This window comes from Rattus norvegicus, chromosome 6 (genome assembly GCF_036323735.1).
Source record: "Rattus norvegicus strain BN/NHsdMcwi chromosome 6, GRCr8, whole genome shotgun sequence".
Taxonomy (NCBI): Eukaryota; Metazoa; Chordata; class Mammalia; order Rodentia; family Muridae; genus Rattus; species Rattus norvegicus.
The window spans coordinates 127281216-127304415 of record NC_086024.1 but is presented as its reverse complement, the minus strand read 5'-3'; the positions used below and the strand labels follow the sequence as shown (position 1 = coordinate 127304415).

The 23200-nt window shown below is 51.1% G+C and overlaps 1 protein-coding gene and 1 long non-coding RNA gene across 7 annotated transcripts in view; one reads left to right on the top strand and one right to left on the bottom strand.

The window, feature by feature from the left end:
• The window catches only part of Rin3 (Ras and Rab interactor 3), a 109174-nt gene that overhangs the window by 1406 nt on the left and 84568 nt on the right, over nucleotides 1-23200 (bottom strand). For 4 of the 6 annotated variants that reach the window (NM_001414929.1, NM_001108052.2, NM_001414930.1 and 1 more), the window contains 4 exons: nucleotides 19486-20970; nucleotides 15735-16043; nucleotides 6846-6977; nucleotides 1763-1926 (listed from right to left, as the gene is read on the bottom strand). In NM_001414929.1, coding sequence (NP_001401858.1) covers nucleotides 1763-1926; nucleotides 6846-6977; nucleotides 15735-16043; nucleotides 19486-20970 — 2090 coding nt within the window. Of the gene's footprint in view, nucleotides 1-1762; nucleotides 1927-6845; nucleotides 6978-15734; nucleotides 16044-19485; nucleotides 20971-21206; nucleotides 22229-23200 lie in introns of those variants that run through there. The other 2 variants (XM_039112361.2, XM_039112360.2) reach the window with 2 other exon arrangements.
• LOC134479252 (uncharacterized) overlaps nucleotides 16997-23200 on the top strand; it is a 34832-nt gene continuing 28628 nt past the window's right edge. The window contains exon 1 of the long non-coding RNA XR_010052330.1: nucleotides 16997-18953. This is a non-coding gene — a long non-coding RNA (uncharacterized LOC134479252). The remainder of the gene's footprint in view (nucleotides 18954-23200) is intronic.

The following is a 23200-nucleotide window of genomic DNA, read 5'->3' as shown; positions in this document are numbered from 1 at the left end:
AGGGATTGAACTCACATTGTTAAATTTGCCTGTCAAGCACCTGTACCAGCTAAGCCAACAATTCCTGGCTGTTTCAATCATTTTTGAGTCGTGACAATTGCAGAGCCCCGTCCCCTACCCTTAGCCAGTCTGCAGGCTCCTGTCGGCATGGTCCAATCAGGTGCAGTGCTGGAAGGCAGTATAGAGTTGCAGGTGTAGATTATAGTCCTAGCACCTCACAGTCCAGGCAAGTGGAATCGTTTGGCCTCTTGGAGCAGGAGCTCTCTCTGTGGTTTAGAGGCAGGGCATGAAGAGGCTTGAGGGAAGCTGGGGGGTGTGGAGCTGAGGAAAGGGGTGAGTTTAGGATAAGTGGAGGTGGGCATGTGAGGTGGTGCCTGTAGGGCTGGGGAAGGGCGATGCAGTATGGGTCCATGGGCTCTCTGCCCTTCCAGGCTTCAATTATGGTTCCATTTGTTGTGTGACCCTGACCACTGCTGCTACAGCTATAGACCGAGGACAAGAGCCACACACTGCCACCAAGCCAGCGTGAAATAATGTGTGTGGGGCTGCCTTACAATAGACAGAGTGGCAACATCAGTGGCTGGCTCACAGCCACAACCACGAAGCCGCTAATGACCATGTTACAGGGTAGTGTTCACTTACAGAGTGCCAGGGTCTGGGCCTCACTGTAGGCTTCTGTTTCTTTCCAGAAGGGAAAGGTGGGACAGAGGTGCTGTTGGGTATGTGTGTGTGTGGGATTGGCACTGGCTCACGCCAATGCCTACCAGCTTGAGCCAGTCTATGGTATGCATCTCCTTCTAATTCCCAGTTCAGCAATGCGAGCTGAGACTGACCTTGCTGGGAGGAAGTATTTACACCATGGAGAGCAGCAGAAGCTGAGGCCATACTCCAGAAAGGAGTAGAGATGCTAGGTTGGCAGTCTGGAGCAGGGGCAGGGACGCAGGACTCATTTGCTTCAGTTGGCTGATATGGATGGGAAGTGGAGTTTCTGAAGGGGCACGCCATCAGTAACTATCACTTCCAAATGATTAACCTAGGACTTTTTAGGCTAGAGGATGGAGGCTTATTTACGTACCGTTTTGCTAAACTGAAGAGGATGGCTAGAATCAACTCTTAGTTCAAATCTGGGCCCAGAATTCAGGCCTCTTGTCTCCCAGAGGCCCAGACTCCATTTTCTACACAAAGTCCATATAACTATGAATAGGTTTAGAGGGTTGTCTGGCCTCCTGGTCCAACTCTACACATTTTCTACACATTGCCGTCCTGTTCTGTCCCAGACTCTGGGTTTCACATGAACCATGGTCATTGTCCTCCCCACATGAGAGCTTCCTACACAGAGGATTTACAACACGGCGTGATGATGTGGCCAGCAGCACCAAGAAGAATGGTGTGTGCGTGTGTGCGTGTGTGCGTGTGTGTGTGTGTGTGTGTGTGTGTGTGTGTGTGTGTGTGTAGCAGGGAGCTGATCTGGGCTGTTTGGGAACATGTGGGTGACTCGATTTGATGCAGCCTGGGGTATGTAGAATGTCTTGTTCCTCCCATACCACTTCGTCCATTGGGTTATAACACCTGCCTGGTGGCACTTCTATGCCCACTCAGGACCTGCAGAGCTAGGCAGATTGGTAGGTAGAGCCTTGGATTCCTCTGTGGGAGACTCACTGCTCACCCTGGGGATGGTAGAGCTGGCAGGCCAAGCCAGGCATAGAGCACTGGTGGCAGCTGTACAGTTTGTAGCCCCAGTCACTATAGTCCCCAGCGTCACCTGCACAGAGGAGCGGGAGGCCCGGGCCTTGTTGAGCGTGCGCCTGCGTTCCCAGCGATGGATGGAGTCCTGCACCTCCACGCTCAGCTGTCTGGTCACTGTGATCTTGTCATAGTTCTTAATGTGCTCCAGGGCTCCATAGGTGGTGGTCAGATAGTAGGAACCTATGGGGTGGGTCAAGGACACAGGTTGAACTAGGAAGGTCTGGATCCACCACATTTGGAGGGAGCTGGTCCCAATGTGTGTGGCTCCACCCATTGCTTCCGACATGCTACTCCCTCCATAGCCACCAGGGGGCATCCACGTTCTACAACCTGCTTCAAAGGTATCTCTCAATACCATTGCACTGGGGCTTCAGCAGTTGGCACTTTATAGAACAGCCTAGCTCACATCTCAGCCTCCTTCAAGAAGGAATCATGTGGAATAGCCCATATATAATACATATGAAATTATGCATATGACTATTTTATAATATAATTACACATTAGAAATGTTACTTATAATTACATATAAAACACACACACACACACACACACACACACACACACACACACACACACACAAATATTTTCCAGACAGGGTCCCACTAGTTAGTTCTGGCCTGAAATTCATAATAAAGTCTAGGCTAGCCTTGAACTCATAGAGATCCACCAGCCTCTGCCTTCTGAAAGCTGGGATTAAAGGTATGGTTGGTTTACCACAGCTGGCTAAGGATACTTAATTCATTGTGGTCAAATTGGGAAGAGGACAGAGAAACCCAGCAATTCCTACAAGTCTGTCAGCCAAACTCGGTACTCTTAAAATGATGTTTGAAACTAAGTTTAAGATTTAAACTGCCATTTTCAAGTGTTTTAAAATATAGAGGATGTGTAAGGAGCCGAGAGACATGGATGCCTGGGGGAGTGTGGAGAAGGCACTTGGAGCCCCCCTCACTCTAGCATACACGTGCTTTAACATGTAGAGCGCCATGAATGCATTGCCTATTATAAAAACAGACTTCGAAGATACACAGGAAATTTTAGTTATTGCATGACATTTTTAAGGATTTAAAACAGTAAAAATATCTGATGCTACACAGCGGTAATAGTGGCACTCAGGAGGCAGAGGCAGGTGGATGTCTGAGAGTTGGGATGCCAACTTGGTCTACGTGGCAAACTCCAGCCAGGCAGAGCTACAAAGCTCCTGTCTGTTTAAAAGATGTATTACATTTTAAATTCACTTTGTGTGCACGTGTGCACATGTAATTGTGGGCACACTCTATCTGCAGAAGTCAGTTTTCCCCTTTCCACCACAAGAGTCCCAGGAATTGAACCGAGGTCCCCAGACTGGGTGGAACTGTCTGCCTTTAACCAACCAAAATATTAGCCCACTTAAAATTTTTCTTTAAAAATAATCTTAAGCATGTCGAATACAGAGGCAATGCCAGCAGCAGACCACTGGATTGAGAACGGGACCTGAATTGAGAAAGAGCTGAAGGGGCTTGAGACCCCATATGAACAACAATGCCAACCAACCAGAGCTTCCAGTGACTAAGCCACTACCCAAAGACTATACATGGACTGACCCATGGCTCCAACTGCATATGTAACACAGGATGGCCTTGAGAAGCCCTTGGTCCTGCCAAGGCTGGACCCCCAGTGTAGGGGAATGTTGGGTAGGCAGGAAGGAGGGTGGATGGGGAGGGGAACACCCTTATAGAAGAAGGGGGAAGGGGATGGCATAGGGGCTTATGTCTGGAAAACAGGGAAAGGGAATAACATTTGAAATGTAAATAAAAAATATCCAATAAGAAAGATAAGCCAAAAAAAAATCTTAATCTGTAACATAATTGAGGCTTTAAGGTACTTTAAGCTTGACGAATCATGGAATTTTAAGCTCAAAGACAATACTTTGTGGGAATGTTTATCTGACTGTCAACTTGTTAGGAGTTTAGAATCTTGCTGAGATCTTTCACTTAAATTTTTTTGGAAGCTTTTATTTTTAAATTTATTTATTTTATGTATATGAGTATGCTGTCGATGGCACACCAGAAGAGGGCGTCGGATCCCCATTACAGATGGTTGTGAGCCACCATGTGGTTGCTGGGATTTGAACTCAGGACCTCTGGAAGAGCAGCTGGTGCTCTTAACCTCTGAGCCATCGCTCCAGCCTAAGATCCTTCACTTTAAAGCAGTGGCTCTCAACCTTCCCAATCCTGTGACTCTAATACAGTTCCTCGTGTCATGCTGATTCCCAATCGTGGAATTATTTTCCTCACTTCTTCATAATTGTAATTTTGCTACTGCATATGCAGGATATCTGATATGCAACCCCCAAAGGGATCACAACACACAGGTTGGTAACTGTTGAATCCCAGAAGGTGACATGGCCAAGATCACACAGCGCCGCCCCCCCTGCCCTTAGTATCCTGCTTTCCTCAGGCCCTAGCTTTCCTGACACTATCTAGACTGCTTTTCCTGACTATGAAGACCAGGCCAATGGTTTTGGACATGAGGCTGATTCTGCCTGGGATCCACCCCAATCCATCTTCCCGCCTCGACTATCAGAGCTCTATTGGTATCAGAAGTGGCCCTGGATGAAAATGTTCACTTCCAGACTCCTTAGCTTGGCTGAGCAGTCACAGCCCTGAGTCCTGCCCCTGTGGCAGGGAGAGCAGAGCAAGGTTAGGGATGCTCTGATTCTGAGTCCTGGAGATGAATGAAGCTGGTGAAATGTCACTTGCTTGTCTATGTCATGTGCAAGGGGCGGGGCTTAGTCAAGCTTGGGTCATCCAACTATATGGGCTCAGACAGTAGTTATGGAGGCTTCTGGTCCTCTCAGGGGCAGTTGGGAGGAACTCCAAGCTCTACTGGGGCTCTCCTAGCCCTTCAAGTCCTATACATCTCATTCGGTCCTTCTAGCCATCATTGGAGACCATGTAGTGCCCACTATGAGCACTAGGTGGCGGGCCACACCACTATGAGTTTTGCAGACACTTCCCAGTCATTATGTGGTGGGTTGATTGGCAAATCCATTGGTGCGATTAGCTGGGTACAGGCCTAGGGAGACGACTGTGGGAGATGTTTGGATTCTTGGTTGGCTCCAGTCAGGCGACTTCCCTGAGATGGGGTGGGTATAAGAAGGGGGCCCTACCAGCCCTCCAAGCTGCTCACAGGAAGGCTGCTCTCTGCTGCTACAAATGACTGCTGGGAAGACTATGGGAACCAGCTATCAGTCTGAGATAAATCACACCACACCACAGGCCGGAGGAGGTCATGAGAACATGTAGGAGACAGTGTTTCTACAGGCGGAGAGTGATCTAGTGCAGACATGGCACAGTGCCTTGTTTCCCAGGGCTTGCATGGACACTGCGTCAGGGTGAGTGCCACCCTTTCAGCAGTGCTGGCTAGAGATCCCTGTCCACTTCTTCAGTCTCTGGGTGCTTCCATGGGTATGGTGAAACCCAGGAGGCAGTCTTGAGGAGATGGAGGTCCTAAATGTGAGAGTGAAGGGGGTGTTCGACGATTCTCATGAGACTCCCAGACTTCCTTGTCTTGCTCTGCGCTGCAGCCCAGTGTCTGGCACGGGTGGTTCAATGAGTACACAGGTTGGTGGATGGAGATGGGTAGATAGATGACAGAGAGTGTATGGATGAGTCGATGAGTGGGCAGGTAAGTTTATGGATGGATGGACCGGTGAGGAGATGTGTGGGTGAACAGATGGATGGGCTGCTGAATGGAGGATTGATGGAGAGATGGATAGATAGGTAAATGAATTGGTGGATAGGTAGGTAGATGGACTGAAGGTATGGATGGGTGGATGGGTGGATGAGTAGGTAGGTAGGTGAATGAATAGGTGGACGGACAGATGGATTTACAAGTAGATGGATGGTGGGTGGAAGGGTGGATGGATGTGTTGATGGACTGAAAAAAAGCTTGCTTCCTCTGATTCCCCAGACCGCTCGGGAAAACAAATTGTTCCAATTGCAGGTAACATTTAACTAAAGAGGAAAAGGAGGTGGTTCCAGGTGCCACAGCGACAGCTCAGAGCTACTGGTGACAGCGAGGTTCTCAGCTTTCCCTGTTCCCCTGAGCTGAGAAGACCTCAGCGAAGCACTTACGTCAGCCTTTCAAGCTCTGGGGGCGCAGATGCAAACTCATGCAAAGGGGAACAGCCACTCGCAGGAACCACAAAGCCCAAAGGGGGTGCCTGTGCCTGGGAGGCTGGGTCCGTTCTTCGACGGTAGAAGCCCCAGGACGTGTCGCGGTCCCTCAGAGCCCATACTGGGGCTTCTGTATCTCAAGTGATTCTTAGTGGGGGACGGCTGAGGCCCTAGCCGGCGGAGGAAGTGGTGGGTGGATGGACAGGGGAAGGGAAACTGAGATAGGCCGTGGCAAATCACACCCCTTCCTTCATTCAACCAGGGAGCACAGAGCCCGCAACGCCTCAGTGACTTCTTCCTATGGACAGAAGACCTGGCCAGGGCTGAGCCCAGGGGCCACCCCATCTAAGAACAGCTCCGTACTTGCTACACTCCATGAAGACACCGTCTGCCATCTTAGTGTCACTTGTTAAACCGCTAACTTCTTTGTTTTTAAATTTAATTAATTAACTTGGTTTTACTGGTTTACTTTTGAATCATGGTCTCATTGTTCAGCCCTGGCTGGCCTAGAACCTATATGGAACATGTTGGCCATCGACTCACAGAGATCCACCTCTGTTGTCTGAGTGCTAGAATTAAAGGCGTGTGCCACCATGACCGGCTCCTTCCTCTTCTTTATCTGTTTTTTTAAGGCTCCTGCTCACCCTTCAATGCCCAGCCTGAGGTATCACCTCCTCCAGAAGCCCTCCCTGACTGCACTGTCAAGGTAGCATGCTCCCAGTATTCTTTGAATTTCCTACCATCCCAGTTTTCTCACTTTTCTTTGCAACCTGACCGTCTTCCTGGTCAATGAGCTATTTGGGCAGGGCCTGTGTGATGTCCCTAGGGCTTAACCTTAGTCTGGCCCTACCTAAGAAGTCCTTGCAAGGCCACCTGGCTTGGGAGTGCGTGAGCCTGGGTTGCTGGGAGATGTGGTGGGTGTAGGGGTGGTGGGAAACTCACCCTCTCCTAACTGCAGGGCAGGGTCCATGAGCTCCATCATGTATTCCACATTGAGGAGCATCTCAGTGAGGTTGCTGCGGGCCAGTACGTACATGAGCACAGGCAGGAAGTCGTCGGCCCCGTAGGGCTTCCCTGCAAGGAGAAGAGGATGAAGGCTGTCAGTGCCAGGCTGTGAGCCCCTCAGGGACCTGAGCTTACCCTGGAAGAGCAAGGTTCTGCAGGGTTCCACAGTGAGGACCCTAACAACTCCTAGGGTGGCTCAGTGTGGGGAGACAAGAAGGAACTGAGAAAGAGCTCTGGGCTGGGGTGACAAACTTATGGTTCCTTGCCCTTTCCTGGTTCTTCCCCTGAAGCTACCCCGGGCTGCTGGCTGGGTTATCTGGTTCTCAAGACACAGTGCACAGGCTGACCTAGTTCATGGGCATGTGCGGGGAAAACTGAGATCCACCTCTGCTTGAGATCCGTCACAGCCCCTGAGATCCACTGCTGAGATCCATTCCTGCCCAAAACCAACTACTGTGTCTGAGATCAACCACTGCTCGAGACTATCACTGACCTTGATCTATCACTGCCCAAGATCAATTGCTACCCCAGAGACTACCATTGTGCCTGAGATCCACCACTGCCAATCCAACCTGAGCCCCAAGCGTATGCTTAGTTGACTGGGAGGAGAGATGCTTCACAACAGAATTTCCAAGCGAAGGGCAGGAACAGAAACTGTCCTGCGGTGCTGGCCAATTTCCATGATATAACCATTTCCACAGTGACCAAGTCCAAACTGCAGACCTGAACATGGTATGAGCTCCCCTGAATTGGTATGAGCATCCCAACAGCCTTACATGCCACAGGTTCAACCTCACCATGGGCAGGACGAGGCTCAGAGCTGGGAGGCCTGTGTTCAGAGTTCTGTGCTGATCACTGGTGAGACCAGATCCATGTCTTTCTCCCTGATGTTGGCTGATGGACCAATACCAGCTTTGAGCACAGTTGGAACACATCAGCTCCTAGCTGAATCTTCCAGCTCTGTACAACAGGCAGCACTCCCTGGGGAGATGTGTACAGCTTTGAAATGCTTCTCCTGTGATCTGAACACCTGGCTTGCATGGACCAGAGCTCATGCCCAGTGGGGTCAGCCTGTGTTTAGCTGGTTTTAGCTTGTTTCTTCCAGTTCCATCTGTTCACCACCTGCAGGCACATAATGCCAAGAGCTGGCAGAGACCTTCTACGCATTTTACGGGCTGGGGAACTTTGGAGAACTCCTCCCGCCCCCCCAACTGGAGTCAGGGTTTCTCTGTGTAGCCCCGGCTGTCCTGGAACTCATGTGTAGACCAGGCTGGCCTCAAATTTAGAGAGCTCTGCCTGTCTCTGCTTTATGAGTTCTGGGATTAAAGACACATGCCACCATTGCCCAGCCAAGAGGGAATTCTTATTCAGAGAGAAATAAGCCAGAGTACTCATCTGGGGGCCCTGAACACTGACATAGGAAATTAGGAAGACCCCAGCTAGGTCATTATAGTTCTGCATGATCAGGCCTCTCCTCAGGGCATGGCAAGCCTCAGTTTCCTCATCTGAACACTGGGAGTGAATAACCAACTCATTCTGTTACACAGGACTGATGTGTGTCAAATGTGCGGCTGACATAAAGTATAGTCATTCGGGAGGCATCATCTCAAAGGTGAGCATAAAGGTAGGAAATGCTGCTCAATGCAGGGAAACACACCTTGGAGGCAGACAGCACCATTTCATCGGCTGGGCCCTGAACTGTCTACGGCACAGAAAACTAACTGAGCATAGGATCCCCATGTTCTGTTCCCACTCTGCTCTTGACCCTGGGTGTGAGGCCTCAGGCTGCTATCTGCCTTGATGTTATTGCCCTGTGACAGTGGAGGGTAACCTGGAGTTGTGAGCTGAAATAAACCTTCCCTCCCTCTCCTGGTCTAGATTAGCAAACACCTGACACCGAGGGGCTCACCCCAATCTAAATGCCTTCCTAGCCTATGGAGGCATCAGATGGTAGCTTTCTGTTTCTTCTCTACATGTCAGTGCCCAGGACATTTGAAAGCTGCATAAGCATGAAAATTCTCAATAGTAAACACGGGTGACTTTAGTCATTAGAATTCAGTTCAGTTTAGCATAGATCTTAAAAAAAAAACTTTCTGTCTCTTCCGTATGCAGGCAATGTCATAGGCTCCTGGTCACCATCAAGAGCCCTCCTCCCACCCAATTTTCCAGTCACTGTCCCTGACGGAACCACCAGTGGATTCTTGAGTCCTATGGCCTCTGTGAGGAAGTAGAGCATGAGGGAAGTTGATATTTATTACCAAGCTGTTGGCTTTACATCTAACTTTCTAGGTCTATGAATCCAGCCCTTGGTCAAAGTGAGCTGCAAGTTCAGGCACAGCTAAAGGCATGAAGGGCAGCCCTTCAGCAGTCCAAGCCCTTTTCATATTTTCTGCATTTAGATTGGCTTGTTATAATATTATACTGGTCTTTACCTCAGCTCCCTCTCGTCTTTCCGTCCTCCCTGGGTGGGTGGGGGGCTTTGATCTATTCTTCCCACTACAGGAATGGATTCTCCTGCCTAGCTCTAGATGTTCCAGAGGTGGAAATGACTTCTCTGTCAGAGACATACAGAATAAGAATCAAAAAGCCTAACCACTCTTGCCAGGTTCTGTAAACTCTGCAAGGACCTCACAGCTTCCAGGTAGACAGATGCTTATCCAAAGCCATTTGTCTAACTTCCCAGCCTGCCTGACTCAGGTCCCTCAAATGTATGCTCAACTGCTCTCCCCAAACCCGGTGCTTGCCCTGGATGGTAGGCTGGTGTGGTGAGTGCGGCATAGGTTTGGCACGATGTGGCTTTAGGTTTGTATTTTGGCTGGGTCTAGAGAGGTGTGACAGCATTTACCTCTTAGGAAAGGACGGTGTGCCCAGCTACATTAGCTCGTGTGACTTCAAGTGTAGCCCCTTTCCTGCTGTCTCAACTGGTCCCACCTGGACCGAGGCTGTCACAGTCTCCTTTAAATGGGCCACATAGTCTGTGGGTGAACTTCTCTCTCCTGTGTGGTGATGACAGGAGAGGCAGTATGATGGTCGTCTTGTTCAGAGAGGAGGCCTGGAGGCCTAGGATTGGTAGAAGTCTAGGTGGTCTAAGAAGGCCTAAGTTGCCTAAAATCTAGGGTTCTTGAAGCCTAGGAAGCTAGGAGCCTGAGGTCTAGGAGCAGTGTTGGGCAAGTGTGGCTCGGTCCTGCTGAACACACTCAAGGTTGTTGGCTCAACGCAGGCTGCAGCTGTGCCTTGCTGAAGGGTTCCCGATGGCTCCCAGGCCTTCAGCACAGGGACGGTGGTCTGTGCTTCAGTCCCAAGGCCACAGCCAGATAGCATGAGATGCCAGGAACGTGGAATGGAGTGGGGTGAGTTAGGGAATGGGGACGCCTAGTCTTGACAACACTAGCGTCAGGTCTAAAGCAAATTTGAGTCAACTGAGATCCAGCTAAGAATGTATCATCCAGGGGCTAAAGAAATGCTCAGTAGTTAAGAGCACTGATTGCTCTTCCAGAGGACTAGGGTTCGATTCCCAGCAACCACATGGTGGGTCACACCTGGGATCCCACACCCTCATACAGACATACATGCAAGCAAAACACCAATGAACATAAAATAAAAGTAAATATAAAAAAGAATGTATCACCCCCATGTAACTGTAATAGTTGCTAGCTGTCAACTCGATAAGATCTACAGTCTCCTGGGAAAGATACCTCTCACATGCCAATCACAGGAATTGATTATATTAACTGAGGAGACTCATCTTAATTTGAGTGAGACCTGAGCTGTAAAATCGGCATAAAGTGAGTGTTAAATAGCATTTATTGCTGTTTTTTTTGACCATTGGATGCAACGTGACCAGCTGCTTCAAGCTGCCGCCGCCTAGACTTCCCAGCTGAGATAGGCCGAACCTTGAACTCTAAGTCTAAACGACCCCATTTTCTCTTATGTTACTTTGGTCAGAGTATTTGATCAAAGCAACGAGAAAGTAACCAAGTCAGCAACTATGAGGGAAGCGTGTACAGACGCGAGATGAGAGACTGTGGCCTAGGAGCAAAGATGGACGTAGGAAGGAAACGTGCATGTTCACAGGTGTCAGCCCCAGGGCTGGAGAGATGGCTCAGCAGTTAAGAGTGCACACTGCTCTTGCAGGGGACCCTAGTTTGATCTCAGCACCCACATCAGGCAGCTCATGACGGCCTGTAACTCCAGCTCTAGGAGGCCCAATCTCCCTGGCCTCTGAGGGCACTGGCCCTCACATGCACATACTCAGAACACAGATACAGGTACACACACAATTAAAATAATAAAAGTAGATATTAAAAAAAAAAACAGTGTAGTTGAAGAAAAGAAAGGCCCTTGAAACCTAACACATGAGCGGAAGCTAAACATAGTAGTGGTGGTTAGATGTGGAATTCCTAAGCCTTTCAGCCATCACTAATGACCTGGGATTCAGACAGAGATGCTAGATCTGGAGAAGCTTACACAGGGACACATCCACAGCCGTCACGAGAGCGCTCTGCAGCCTGGCACTCCTAGACTTTACAATATGGACGCAGGACAGCACCGACTGGGGAAAGGTCCAGATATAGACCTTGTGTGATTTAGGAGGGAAATGTGTGTGTTCGGGGGTAGGGGAAGGCACTGGATAATTGCTGAGATAAATTAACTCACAGGGTACCCAGGAGTCCTTGTTTCAGTGAACCGTTTACACTTAAAGGTTTCAAGTTTGAAATCAGTTTCAAATAAATGACAGGTTAAAAAAAGTGTGCTGGGCTGGGGAGATGGCTCCATCAGCAGTGACTTCTGTACAATATGAGGACCTGAGTTCTGATCCCTAGAACCTATGGGAGAAGCTGAGCATGGTGTGTGTGTGTGTGTGTGTGTGTGTGTGTGAGAGAGAGAGAGAGAGAGAGAGACAGAGAGAGAGGGAGGGAGGGAAAGAGAGGGGAGGGGGGAGAGAGAGACAGAGAGAGGGAGGGAGAGAGGGAAGGAAGGAGAGAGACAGAGACAGAGAGAGGGAGGGAGGGGAGAGAGAGAGACAGACAGACAGAGACAGAGAGAGGGAGGGGGGAGAGAGAGACAGACAGAGACAGAGAGAGGGAGGGGGGAGAGAGAGACAGACAGAGACAGAGAGAGGGAGGGAGGGGGGAGAGAGAGACGGAGAGAGGGAGGGAGAGAGGGAGGGAGAGAGGGAGGAAGAGAGGGAGGGAGAGAGACAGACACAGAGGGAGGGAGGGAGGGAAGGAGACGGTGGGGGGAGAGAGAGAGAGAGAGAGAGAGAGAGAGAGAGAGAGAGAGAGAGAGAGAGGGGCAGTCAGTCCCAGAAATTTCTGGGCTGGTGGGCCAGTGGGACTGTGGAGGTGAGGCTCACCTGAGGTGCAGATGTCTGTGTTCCACCCGCAGAGCCATCAGATGCCTCATAGAACCCCGTTTGGAATCTACAATGTGGTTCTGAGATAGGAGAATGGAGTAGGGAAGGAGGGTAAAGAGGCATCAAGACTGACATATCAAGAAGCCAATGGCTGAGGAAGGATGGAAACCCCTCTCACTTGGGCTGCATGTAATAAATGGGGTCATAAAGAAGAAAATCCTAGTGATCTTGAAGGGCTGGAGAGGTGGTGCTATCTAAGTGACCTATAAAAACCTAGGATGCTCAGAGCCCAAGGCCTGCAGCCTCAGACCTTTCCTAGCTCCCTGGCCTATTGCCATTCTTGGGTTCTTGCCTGTGCCCTTTTCTTAATAAACTGTCTCTATTTCTATTACTCCCCACATGTCCTGGTTCAGTGCCTTGTTGGAGCCCATAAGGACCTGGAAGTCCAGGGTGTTCTCTGGACTCTGATGCATGCCCATAATAGTATGACCTCATCATTCCCAGGAACACAGTGGATAGACAGTGACCTCTGTACCCCACCATGAGAACACGCAGACTTGGGAACTCAGAAAGCATGAGAACAGGGAAACTGAGGTTGGCAGTTAGGTAACCTTACAGCCCCTGGCTAACCCCATAGCTTTTAAGGGTCCGTCTAACCCAGGTACAGCACCCACTTGGTGCCCACATGGAAACCCCATAGGTTTGTCATCTAAAATTAGGGCACGTAAGTGGGAGTTCAAACACAGCATGGTATGTGTGGGTGATCTGCTTCTTCCCGAATGAAGATGCTCTGGGTGGGGTAACCCAAGATGGAGTTAACAGCCACTGGGCTCGCACTCCAGGACTCAGCCTTGGTCAAAGAGAACTCACTACTTCTTGATAAGATGCCCCCTGGTCTTTCGGCCTGAGACTCTGGTCTGGTCTGCCTGATGTGTCAGATAGCCTTGGCTCTGTTCTTCCATTATTCCTACTGGAGAACTGGCTGACTCCTTCCCTCAGTAATACTGTCTTCTTCATTCTGACCTTCTCGAAGATGACCAGCCTCCCCCACTCCCCGCTGTCTGGGTGAGCTTTTAGTAGCTGAATTCATGGTTAGGAATGCTCAGTGTTTGAATGTCTCTCCCTGTGCCTGGCTTGTATTTCGTGGTCTTAAGAAAGCCGGGATTTGGAGACCGAAACGACCCTGTTTCAACCTCAGTCAGCTCAGTCCTTGGCCCTGACTTTGCCCTGAGTCCTTCAAACCCTGTGAGAGATGATCGTGCAGTTAGAAACAGCCATGGGCCAGACATGCAGTTAGCAAGTGTGAGCGTCTGGTGACACTAACCACCGTCCACCCGAGCCCCAGAGAGTGCACCCGTTTACACAGGAGGACACTGAGTCAGTCCGGTGCCTCCATTACCTGGACAGTCAGGCCACTAGAAGCATCAGGGCCCACATAGACATTTGGGTCTAGGTTTTCATGTCCTCCCCTTTCTGACTAGACCGAAGTGCACTGCTTCCCTCACATACCCATGTAGGGTGCGCCAGGCCTGTCACGCTTGCGCCTGTTTTAGAAGAGAAAGCATGCCACATTCCTGGCTTGTTTCCATCAGCGATGAGGAGGCCCCTACCTTTAAGGTCTCACTGGGGCTGTCAGGCATTCTGGGCGCCCTCCCTGGGTCCTAGACCTCTGGGGCCAGACATGTGTGGGAATAAAGCTCTGAGTTCTGGGAGCTGCCCACAGTCGCTGCCTTCCTCCACTGGCCATTTCTAGACAGGAATCAGTTGCACTCACAGCCTAGCCTTGTCTTCTGGCCTGCAGATTACACAAGATCCCCGGCCTCCAAAAGACAAGCTCTTCCTGACACGGCACTTCTGACCGCACTTCCCCATGTAACATTACCACCACGCAGCTCTATCCCCATGTGGCTTCCACCCTTCGGGAACTCAATTCGTTTTCTTAGTTAGAGGACACATATTGGTCTTATACACAAAAAAAGGCCTCCAACCTGGAGCTGCAGCCTTTTCCACGCCTACATGGGAAGCCGGCTAGGATGAAGGAACCATGTTCTACACCCTAATACCATGCCAAACAACTCTTCTGTTGTCAGAGGGCCAGCTGGGCTGCTCATCCTTAAGGTACTTGGAGAGGAAGATGACCCTCTCGGCCATCCCTAGGTATTGAACCTGCTGGTGCTGGGGACTGGGGACAGATGACACAGTTTGTTCCTAATAACTGCAAGTCCCTAAGTGTGGCTCTGACCTACTAGAATGTTGGCTTCTCTCCCACAAAGAAGCCAAGAGAGGTGAGTACTTGTTCCAGGTCTTACAAGTGGTAAGGGGCAGACCAGACATTTGAACCCCATCTGCAAGGTCACAACGATGGGACACCTTTTCACATGCCTGGGCTGCCATGTACAAGTATACAGCTGGCCGCCTGCATCGGGGCATCCAGCTGAAGGGCTAGGTGCAGGATAAACTCTAGCTAGCGTTTGTTCTCTGTGGAGCATGGGTTCCTCTGCCCGTGTGCCTAGAGGAGTGCTGTAGTAAAGTGGCTACAAATGGACCCCATGATTCCACTGCTTCCCTTCTTTCCTTCCTTCCTGTACCCCTTGCAATACGACTTTGGAGCTTTCTCCATCCAAAGGGGACATGCACTTCTCCCCTCGAATCTGGTTTTATCTTGTGACAAGACAGATCAATGCAGGGTGGCAGTCTGTCATGATGCCAGGTCTCAACAGGCTCTGCTTACTACCCTGGACTCCAGCTGGTCACAGACATAAGCTGGAGCCAACATATTAGAGGATGTTATGGCCCGAGGTCCACCCAGATAGCCTACATCCAGGTACCCACTGACAGATGGGCACGGTCATCTTCCCTCAGCCACTGCTGCTGACTTCAGTGCGTACAGACCATCTTCTCTGTGGTCCAGTGAGCTACTATCAACACTGTCGGAGCCGAACCTGTCCCCTCCAAGTTCACACATGCTAAAACCAACATTATTCCCTAAAAAGGTGACTCTTTTGGAAGTGGGGGGTCATCGCAGATGTGGTTGACAGATGAAATCACACCGGAGTAGGGCGGTACTGATCCACTGTGGCCTATGTCCTCATGAGAGGAAAATGAGGACACGAATATCACATGGGAGATTGCTGAGTGGAGAATGCTGGGTTTTCAGACTTAGGAGTGAGGCTGGATCAGACCCTACCAGGTGCCCGGAAAGAGCACAGTCCTGCCCCACTTTGATCATGGACTCTTACCCTCCACCATGAAGGCCCTGTGGTCCTGTGTCTGAGTCACCTGGCTGTTTCAGCACTCCCTGTAAACTCACAGGGCACCCTTTCCTCATACGCATGGTTAGTTCATTGCCTGTCTTGAAGGCAGTGGGAAGGCACCATTTTCTTCCTCGCCCAGGTCATGCTGTGGTACGGCCAGGCATGCCTCCTGCTCTCATCCTGCCTTAGTTCTGTGGGGAGTGCAAACCTACTTACCTGGGTTGCCTAGAGCCATGGAGTCATAGATAAGCTTGCAGGTTTTCAGCAAGATGGAGATTTTCTTCCCTGGTGAGTAGGCCTTGTGCATGTTGGTCAGCTTCTGCAGGATCTTCTCCATGACAGCCACTTCAGGCACACTGGTGGTCACGCCCAGGTCGGTGGTGGTGGTGGCCAGGATCACCAGCTGGTTCTCCTTGAGTTGCTGCAGGGAGCCATCCCGGCTGTGGATCTCCAGCAAGCTGGAGTTGATGGCCTCCTTCAGGGGCTTTAAGACGCATTTGTACAAGGCTGACTCCACGATGGCCTCTGTCGGGGTGAGAGCACAGACGTGAGAGGAACAGCTACAGGAGCCATCCTACCCAGCCTTGTTTCCTGGCAGCACAGCCTTTCCATCCCCGGTTTCTACTTAGCCCTGACACGCAAGCCACTCTGCAGACGCGCCGGCACCAGAACCTCTGATACCTAATATCCTGGTCTCTCCAATGCAGTGTTCTTCCCAGGACTGGGAACAGAGCCTGCCTATAAACACACATTTCAGAAAGGCACTAGACATACTGCGGTTATTCAGTGTGCAATCTGGGCAGCTGTGTCCTAAGGGTGGAATTAATCTCGCTGCCTGTTGTACTTCTGGAACCCATGCGATTCGCTTGCATCATCACTGATACATGCTTTCCTTGCCCGCGCTGCCTCTTCAGTGCACCAGGCCTGCCTTTGCCCCTGGACTTTTGCATCTCATGCTCCCCTTGCTGCAGTTACTTGCATAGCTTGCCCTTCGCTATCCAACTATTACCGGAGTCAAGCTTCAGTCTTGCTCGAACGGTGAGGTGGGAGTTAAGGAGCTTGGACACCATGGTAACTTTGTAACATAGATGCCATGATGCCCCTCTTAACAACAGACAAGTTGGGCTCTGATGGAGCCTGTGGAGGCTAAGCTTTGACTCGTGGCCACTGCTCTGGGTGACAGGTGGGAACATTCTCTGAAATGGCCCCATGCCTTGACTATTGACCTAACAAGGGGAAGCCTGAAGTCCTGTCTCTCCAGGAGAGAGGCTGGATAGCTCTCTCTCATAGAGGTCTGGCTGGAAGCCAGTCTTGTGCCTCCTTCTGCCCCTTCACCAGGAGAGCACTAATTGCCTGTCTCTCACCCAACTTTGTGGAGAGTCTGTCCTGCCAGTTGGCCACCCAGGGGCAGCTTTCATCCCACTGTTTCTGATGAGTCTGGTATAGACTTCCTTTGCTTTGCCCAGGATCACCTATATTGGTGTGACAGTTCTTATCTAGTGTCAAGCTCATCAGATCTAGAAATCCTTTGGAGATAATCTGGGGGCGTGTTTGATAGGGACTTTCAAGACTAGGTTAATGTAGGTGGAAGACCCACCCTAAATGTGGGCAGCACGACTCCATTCTAGGCTTGGGTCTTAGAATGAACAAGGAGAAAAGGAGCTGAACACCAATATTCATCTCTGTTTCCTGACCGTGACCATGAATGCAACGTGATGGGTTGCCAGTGCCTTCCCATCACAGTCGGCTGTATCCTCAAAGTTGAAACAAAATAACCCCTTTTTTTTTTTCCTCGAGCTACTTTTGTCAGGTTATTTTGTTACAGCAGCAGACTGGTAACTAATACAACTGGCTTTGCCCTGAGCCATTACTGGATAGCTCTGGATCACCAGCCCTCTTCATAACTCTCCTCATAACCTCTTGGATCCGTCCCCTCCAGGCCAAATCCTCAGCCTGAGGCTCACAGTCTGTCTCTCACCCAACTCTGTGGAGAGTCTGTCCTGCCAGCTGGCCACCCAGGGTGGCCATATCATCCTCCTGCCTCATCTCCCACCTCTCTGCCCATCTCTGCCTTGTTACCTCTGCCTGGAAGAAGACCCCCACCTCCTACTTGTGATTAGGTTATGGGTCTTCTCCTCCCTGTCTAGGCACACATGGCTGACCATAGCTGCTTCTGGGCTACGTTGAGATATCCATGTTCTTCTATGCCCTCTCACAGCCTCCTGGTCTGCATACTGCCTGAGATCTTCCCTGGGCCAGATCTACTTCAGTCTCATGGCTGTTTGTGCATGGCTGGGTTCCAGACATCTGTCTCCAGCCCCTTGTTCTCCCCAGACTGTAGACTCAGCCCCATCCCCTCCTGGATGTCCAATGAGGTAGGAAGCTGTCTTTCTGACATAAAACCCTGGGCTTCTCCTGGTTTGGGCCTTTGGGCTTGTAGCTATGGTCTAGGAATCCCTTAGCTGTTCAGAGCCGTATGAGGCCGGCCACCTCTTTGGCCACTTCCATGGACTAGATCTGTGCCCAGTGTTTCACTGTGCTGCCTCTTGCCCACCCTACTTGCCTCCAGTGCACCTTGTCATGACGGTAGTTCTGCTTGCCTCTAGTCTCTCTGCTCCTACTCAGCTCAAGGACCAGAGCCATGCTGGGCATGCGTGAGGCTTTGGCACTCCTGCCTTGAACCTGCCACAGCCTGATCCCTTGCAGAAATGCTAAATCTCCTGGGGTTGTGATGCTGTGACCTCCCTCTCCTCAGCCCTCCTAACCTTACTTCCTGCCTACTTTACACTTATGTCATCTTCCTTTATGGCTTCCTGGCTTTCTTGCAGATTACCTGTCATTTGTCAGAATAAGAGCTTCCTGAGGGCAGGAGGGACATATGATTAGTTAGCTTGTTGGCATATTTTATTTTCCCCCAGCAAAACAGGTGGAGGCATAGTGCTCTGATGGACTATTTATATAACTCATTTCCTCTCCAGAGAAGCTCTGTAGGGCAATGCTTGGGTCTCTGGGACATGGTAACTACTAGTGGAAAAAGTTGGGGGTTTGTGTGGGTGGATTTTGCATGAACCACCCTTAGCATTCTGCCCAGGTGAGCCCTCCATCCCTGGTGGGGTACACACATAGCTTCCTGAGAGGCAACTGCCAGCCTTAAACCTTAACACCCCATCCATCCATCCATCCATCCATCCATCCATCCATCCATCCATCCATCCATCCATCCAAGCTCCGTTTTCCCCAGGGAAGGCAATACTTGACACTCTCTTTTTTTTTCTAGGACCTCTCACTATGAGCCATCATCTTGTAGTGTTTCAAAACATTCTTTTTGAGTTCAGAACGGATGCTCTTAATTACTGGAAGAAGGAGGAAGAGGAAGAAGAGAAAGAGGAGGAGGAGGAGAGGCTTGGGACCCAGTGGGACAGAAAAGTTTGTCAGGTAATTTCAAAATCTCCCAATAAGTTTTTTTTTGTTTGTTTTGTTTTGTTGTTTTTCTCTTCAAGACAAGGTAGCCCAAGGCTGACCTCCAACTCACTATGTAGCTGAGAATGGCCTTGATCCTCCTGCCTCCACTTTTTAAGCGCTGGGACTACAGGTAGGTGCTATGATACCCAGATATAGCACTGTGGCCTGCCTGCGTCTTTTGCTTGTTTACACAGATGTGTAGGTGGCTATGGGGAAAAATAACACCTGTCATCATGGATCCCAATCTCGGGGAGGGTTGAGGCAGGTGGGAGAGGGGAGGGCTGGTGGCCTGTTAGCCAGGAGTCAGGCAAGTTGGCAGCCTTGAGTTGGCTCCCTAGAAGTGGTGCCTGAGAGCAGGGTTTGGGCCCAGGAGATCTGTGGACAGTCGAGGAGGAAGAAGAAGGAGGACATGAGGCAAAGGGGCTCCAGAGGCTGTTCTGTGTTGAGGGGCGTCTGAGTGTATTTATGCACCGCTCTCCCTCCCGCCCTCCCAGCTGCCACTGACCGAGTTCCTCCTCCGAGTGCAGGGTGGGTTCCACCAAGGCTTTGAGTTCGGTGCTCTGTAGCAGGTAGCTCTTAAGCTGCGTCATCATGGTGCGGATCTCCTGCAGCATCTCGGTGCTGGATGTCTGGCGGGTCATCATCTCCAGGCTGTACACCTTGTAGTCCTGCACTAGGCTCCCAAAATAGGAGCCCTTGTCCTGTGCCAGCTCCACCACCTTCTTATACAGCTTGCGGTCGCTGGAGAGGAAGGCATGGAAGACGCTGGTGAAACTGGCAAAGCTGAGGCGGTGGCGGGCCTTGTCCAGGATCATTGAGGGCTTCTTCTTCACGTTGGGGCTGCTGAACTCCAGCTCTTCCTCCGCACTGCTGGTTGAGTAAGAGTCCTGGTCAGCGGCTGAGGCAGGCACCCCCAGGCTGTCTGAAAGTGAGGCCAGGGAACCCTTGAACTCTGGAGAGCTTTGGGGACAGGCGCTGGTCTGGACTTGGAGGTGCTGCATTCCAGCTTGCCCGGCAGGACTCAAGCCTTCCCAAGGTGCACCAGGCGCCGCGGGTTTCTCAGGGGATACCTCCGGTATGGGGCTCGTCAAGGGACTGGGAAAGGTTGAGGCCAGCTGCCGGGAGACCCGCTTCTTCCTAGGGGGTGGGACTGGGGGTTGTTTGGCTTTCCCAGGAGGCACTGGTGTGCTGTCAGCATGGCTGGCTTTGGCCTCTGTGTCCTGGCCTTGCTCCGTGGTCCTTGGAGACCTGTCCCCAAGGCTACTTACGGTGCTCTGGGGAGGAAGGTTGAGTGAAGCTGTCCTAGAAATGCCTGAGCGGTCCCTGTCTGTCGAAGTCCCCACATTCTGGCTTTCCAGAGACACCCTCTCAGAAATGCGTCTCCTGGGAGGAGCAGCTGGAAGAGTCTTCTTCAAGGGTAGCGGAGGGGGAGGGGCCTGGTGCAAGGGGCTGGGAGTTGTCCCAGGCTTCATCTCTTCCTCTCCAAAGGGGCCCAGGCCTACAGATGGACGTGGGAGACTCTCGCAGGCAGTCATGGGTGGTTGGTTTGAGTGACCAGGGGGGCCCGGTGCATGGGGTGCAAGGTGAGAGTTGGGTGTTGGGGAGTTGGGCAAAGGATCAGCAGGCTGTACAGGAGGCGCAGGAGGCCAGGCAGGGCCAGTAGGAGGAACAGTGGGTACCGGGGGTGGAGGTGGGGGACGACGTGGGGACCCCTTGGAGGTGAGTGAGGTAGCATCCGGGGCGGCAGGCGCAGGGCGTGTAGGGTAGCTGCCAATGGGCAGTGGAGGTGGATCAGCCGGTAGGGTGCAGTCCTCTATGAAAATGGGATTCACAAACCACAGACGGTCATTTCCCACCGAGAGCTCGATTTCACAGGAACAATTTGCTAAATGGGTTGCAGGCCGGCCGGAGGATGCAGGGGTCCCAGGGGCTGAGCTTCTGAGTGGCTCTGCAGGGCCTCTTGAAGAGTTCAAAGAGGAGTCCCAGAAACCTGAGGAAAACAGAGCAGAGACAGTTAGCCCTCCTTCTCCTAGCAGTGGGGGAAGGGTCCTTGCTTTTGCGTAAGGTTGTTTTCCCTTCTTGGACTCTTAAACTTCTCCTACCACTTCCTGCCTGGAGGGGAAGTCCCCTGTGCACCAGCCAGCAGCGGGTGGAGTAGAGCGGGGAGGGGACATGAGACCCTCTGCTTCAGTTCTGTGCCCATGTAGAGCTTGCCTTGGAGAATACCTGTGATAAAGAGCACAATGTTGGGGGTTCTGCAGCTATTCAGCTGGGAACCCGGGGAAGACTGTATCTTAGGTCTTGGTTTAGCTGTTTCCCCAGTGGGTGTCTCAACAGTAACATCACAGGCTGCTGGGAGGGAACCCTACAACAAAAGGGGAGGGACTAGAACTTACCAGCCTTTGCAGCTGGCACACACAGCAGAAGGGAAATAGAGCGTTCTGTATCTGCCCACACTGCAAGCTGCTGTGACTTGGGAGGGTCTTGACACTGAGGAACTAGGCTAGTGGACAGGTGAGGACACAGCTCCTACCTTTGAGCAAGCCCAGCCCTGCTGGGATCCTATCAACCAGTCCTTATAGCCTATCTGTGATGGAAGCCATCAGGCAAGGTTTGACTTGAGAGAGACCTTGGCCTTTGGGTACTGTATCCCAGCAAACTTAGGTCTGATCATGGCCTCCCAAAAGATACAGGGCTATATGACTTCTGAAGAAAAGGCCACTCTGAGGTCATGAAGGTGGCTTCATATGGGAGGAAACATAGGACCCAGGTCCTGCTCAGTGTGACCTTTTAAGGGAAGGAAAGACATGAGTCAGGCTGAGGCGGATTCCTGGGAGAATGGTGGGAATTCCTGGGAACGGACCGTCAGGGTTTGTGCGGTAGACCAGTCAGTCATGGGCTGCAGTTATACTGGGACTGTCTTGATGACCTTTGGTTATAGGCCTTGTCCTCACTTTACAGATGAAAGAAAATGACTTAGGAAAAATGTATTCATCTGAGGTCACAGGGTGCTGAGGGCTGAACAGGTCAGAGTAGCCCCTCACTGCACCACAGGCTCTTTTGGAGGAACTTGCCCCACTTCCTGCTTCAATTGCTTGGCCTGCCAGCATGTTGTGGCTATTACCCCATGTAGTAAGAACACAGCAAGCCCCTTTGTTTTTTCTTTGTGGTACTGGGGATTGAACCCAGGGCCTCCCGTATGCTAGGCAAATGCTCTACCATGGAGATATCTTTTCCTTTAAAAGAAAAGGTTTTCAAAATTTGAAGGCAGGGTCTCACTAAGTTGCCCAGGCTATCCTTGAACATTTCATCTTCCTGCCTCAGCTTCCAGAGCTGCTGGGGTTACAGACCTGTACCATCAGGCATGGCCACCACAAGCTCTTGATGGTGAACTGAAAGCTGTCATGGGATGGCAGCGATGTGCAGAGCCAACTGTGAGCCAGTTCTAATAATGGCGTGCTCAGTGACATGGGCCCTGGCCACTTTGGTGGCCTGAGGTTTCATGCCCATCAATGTGGGCAGGGTACAAATTCAGGCTAGAAAGCAAGCTGTGCTGTATTCAATTGTGAGTGCCTCTTATGGGTGGGGGCGTGATACTCACCGTGGGGCGCTGTTCTAGACAGACTCTGCCACACTGGGCAGCCAGTCCGGGCTGTCACCTTAATAACAAGATGGTGACCTTTCATGTGTCTTTTTTACAATATACAAACATCACAGCCACAGGGTAAGACCGATCAGGCTAAGGTTCCCCATGGCCTGAGGGCCACTCTTCATGAGGGCCAGGCTGTGGGTTTGCCCTCTAAGACAGCATCTGACCCCTAGAGACCAACTCTTGGTGTTCAGATACACAGATGGTCTTAGTGTGTGGAATAAGCATCAGGAACCCTTGTCTATGCAAGCCCAGTACAGTGATCCAGTCCCCTTGAAGTCTTACCAGCAAGGAGCATCAGGCAACTGGGATTACAGTCCCGATGGCGAACCCGTCAGTATTTCCAGTATGCTAAGCTCAGCTCTTTCTGTGCTCACGTCATGGTCCCTTAAGACATGTGGTTGATGGACAAAGCCACAGGGTAGCAGATGTCCAGAACTTCCCATCAATGCCTGAGTATGACCTCCCATCATTGATTGCCCAGATCACAAGGCTTATGAGATCTCCCCCACACCTTTTCTAGAATTATCCACTGAGCCTTCCCTCCATCTGCCATTTACTTCTTCCTGGA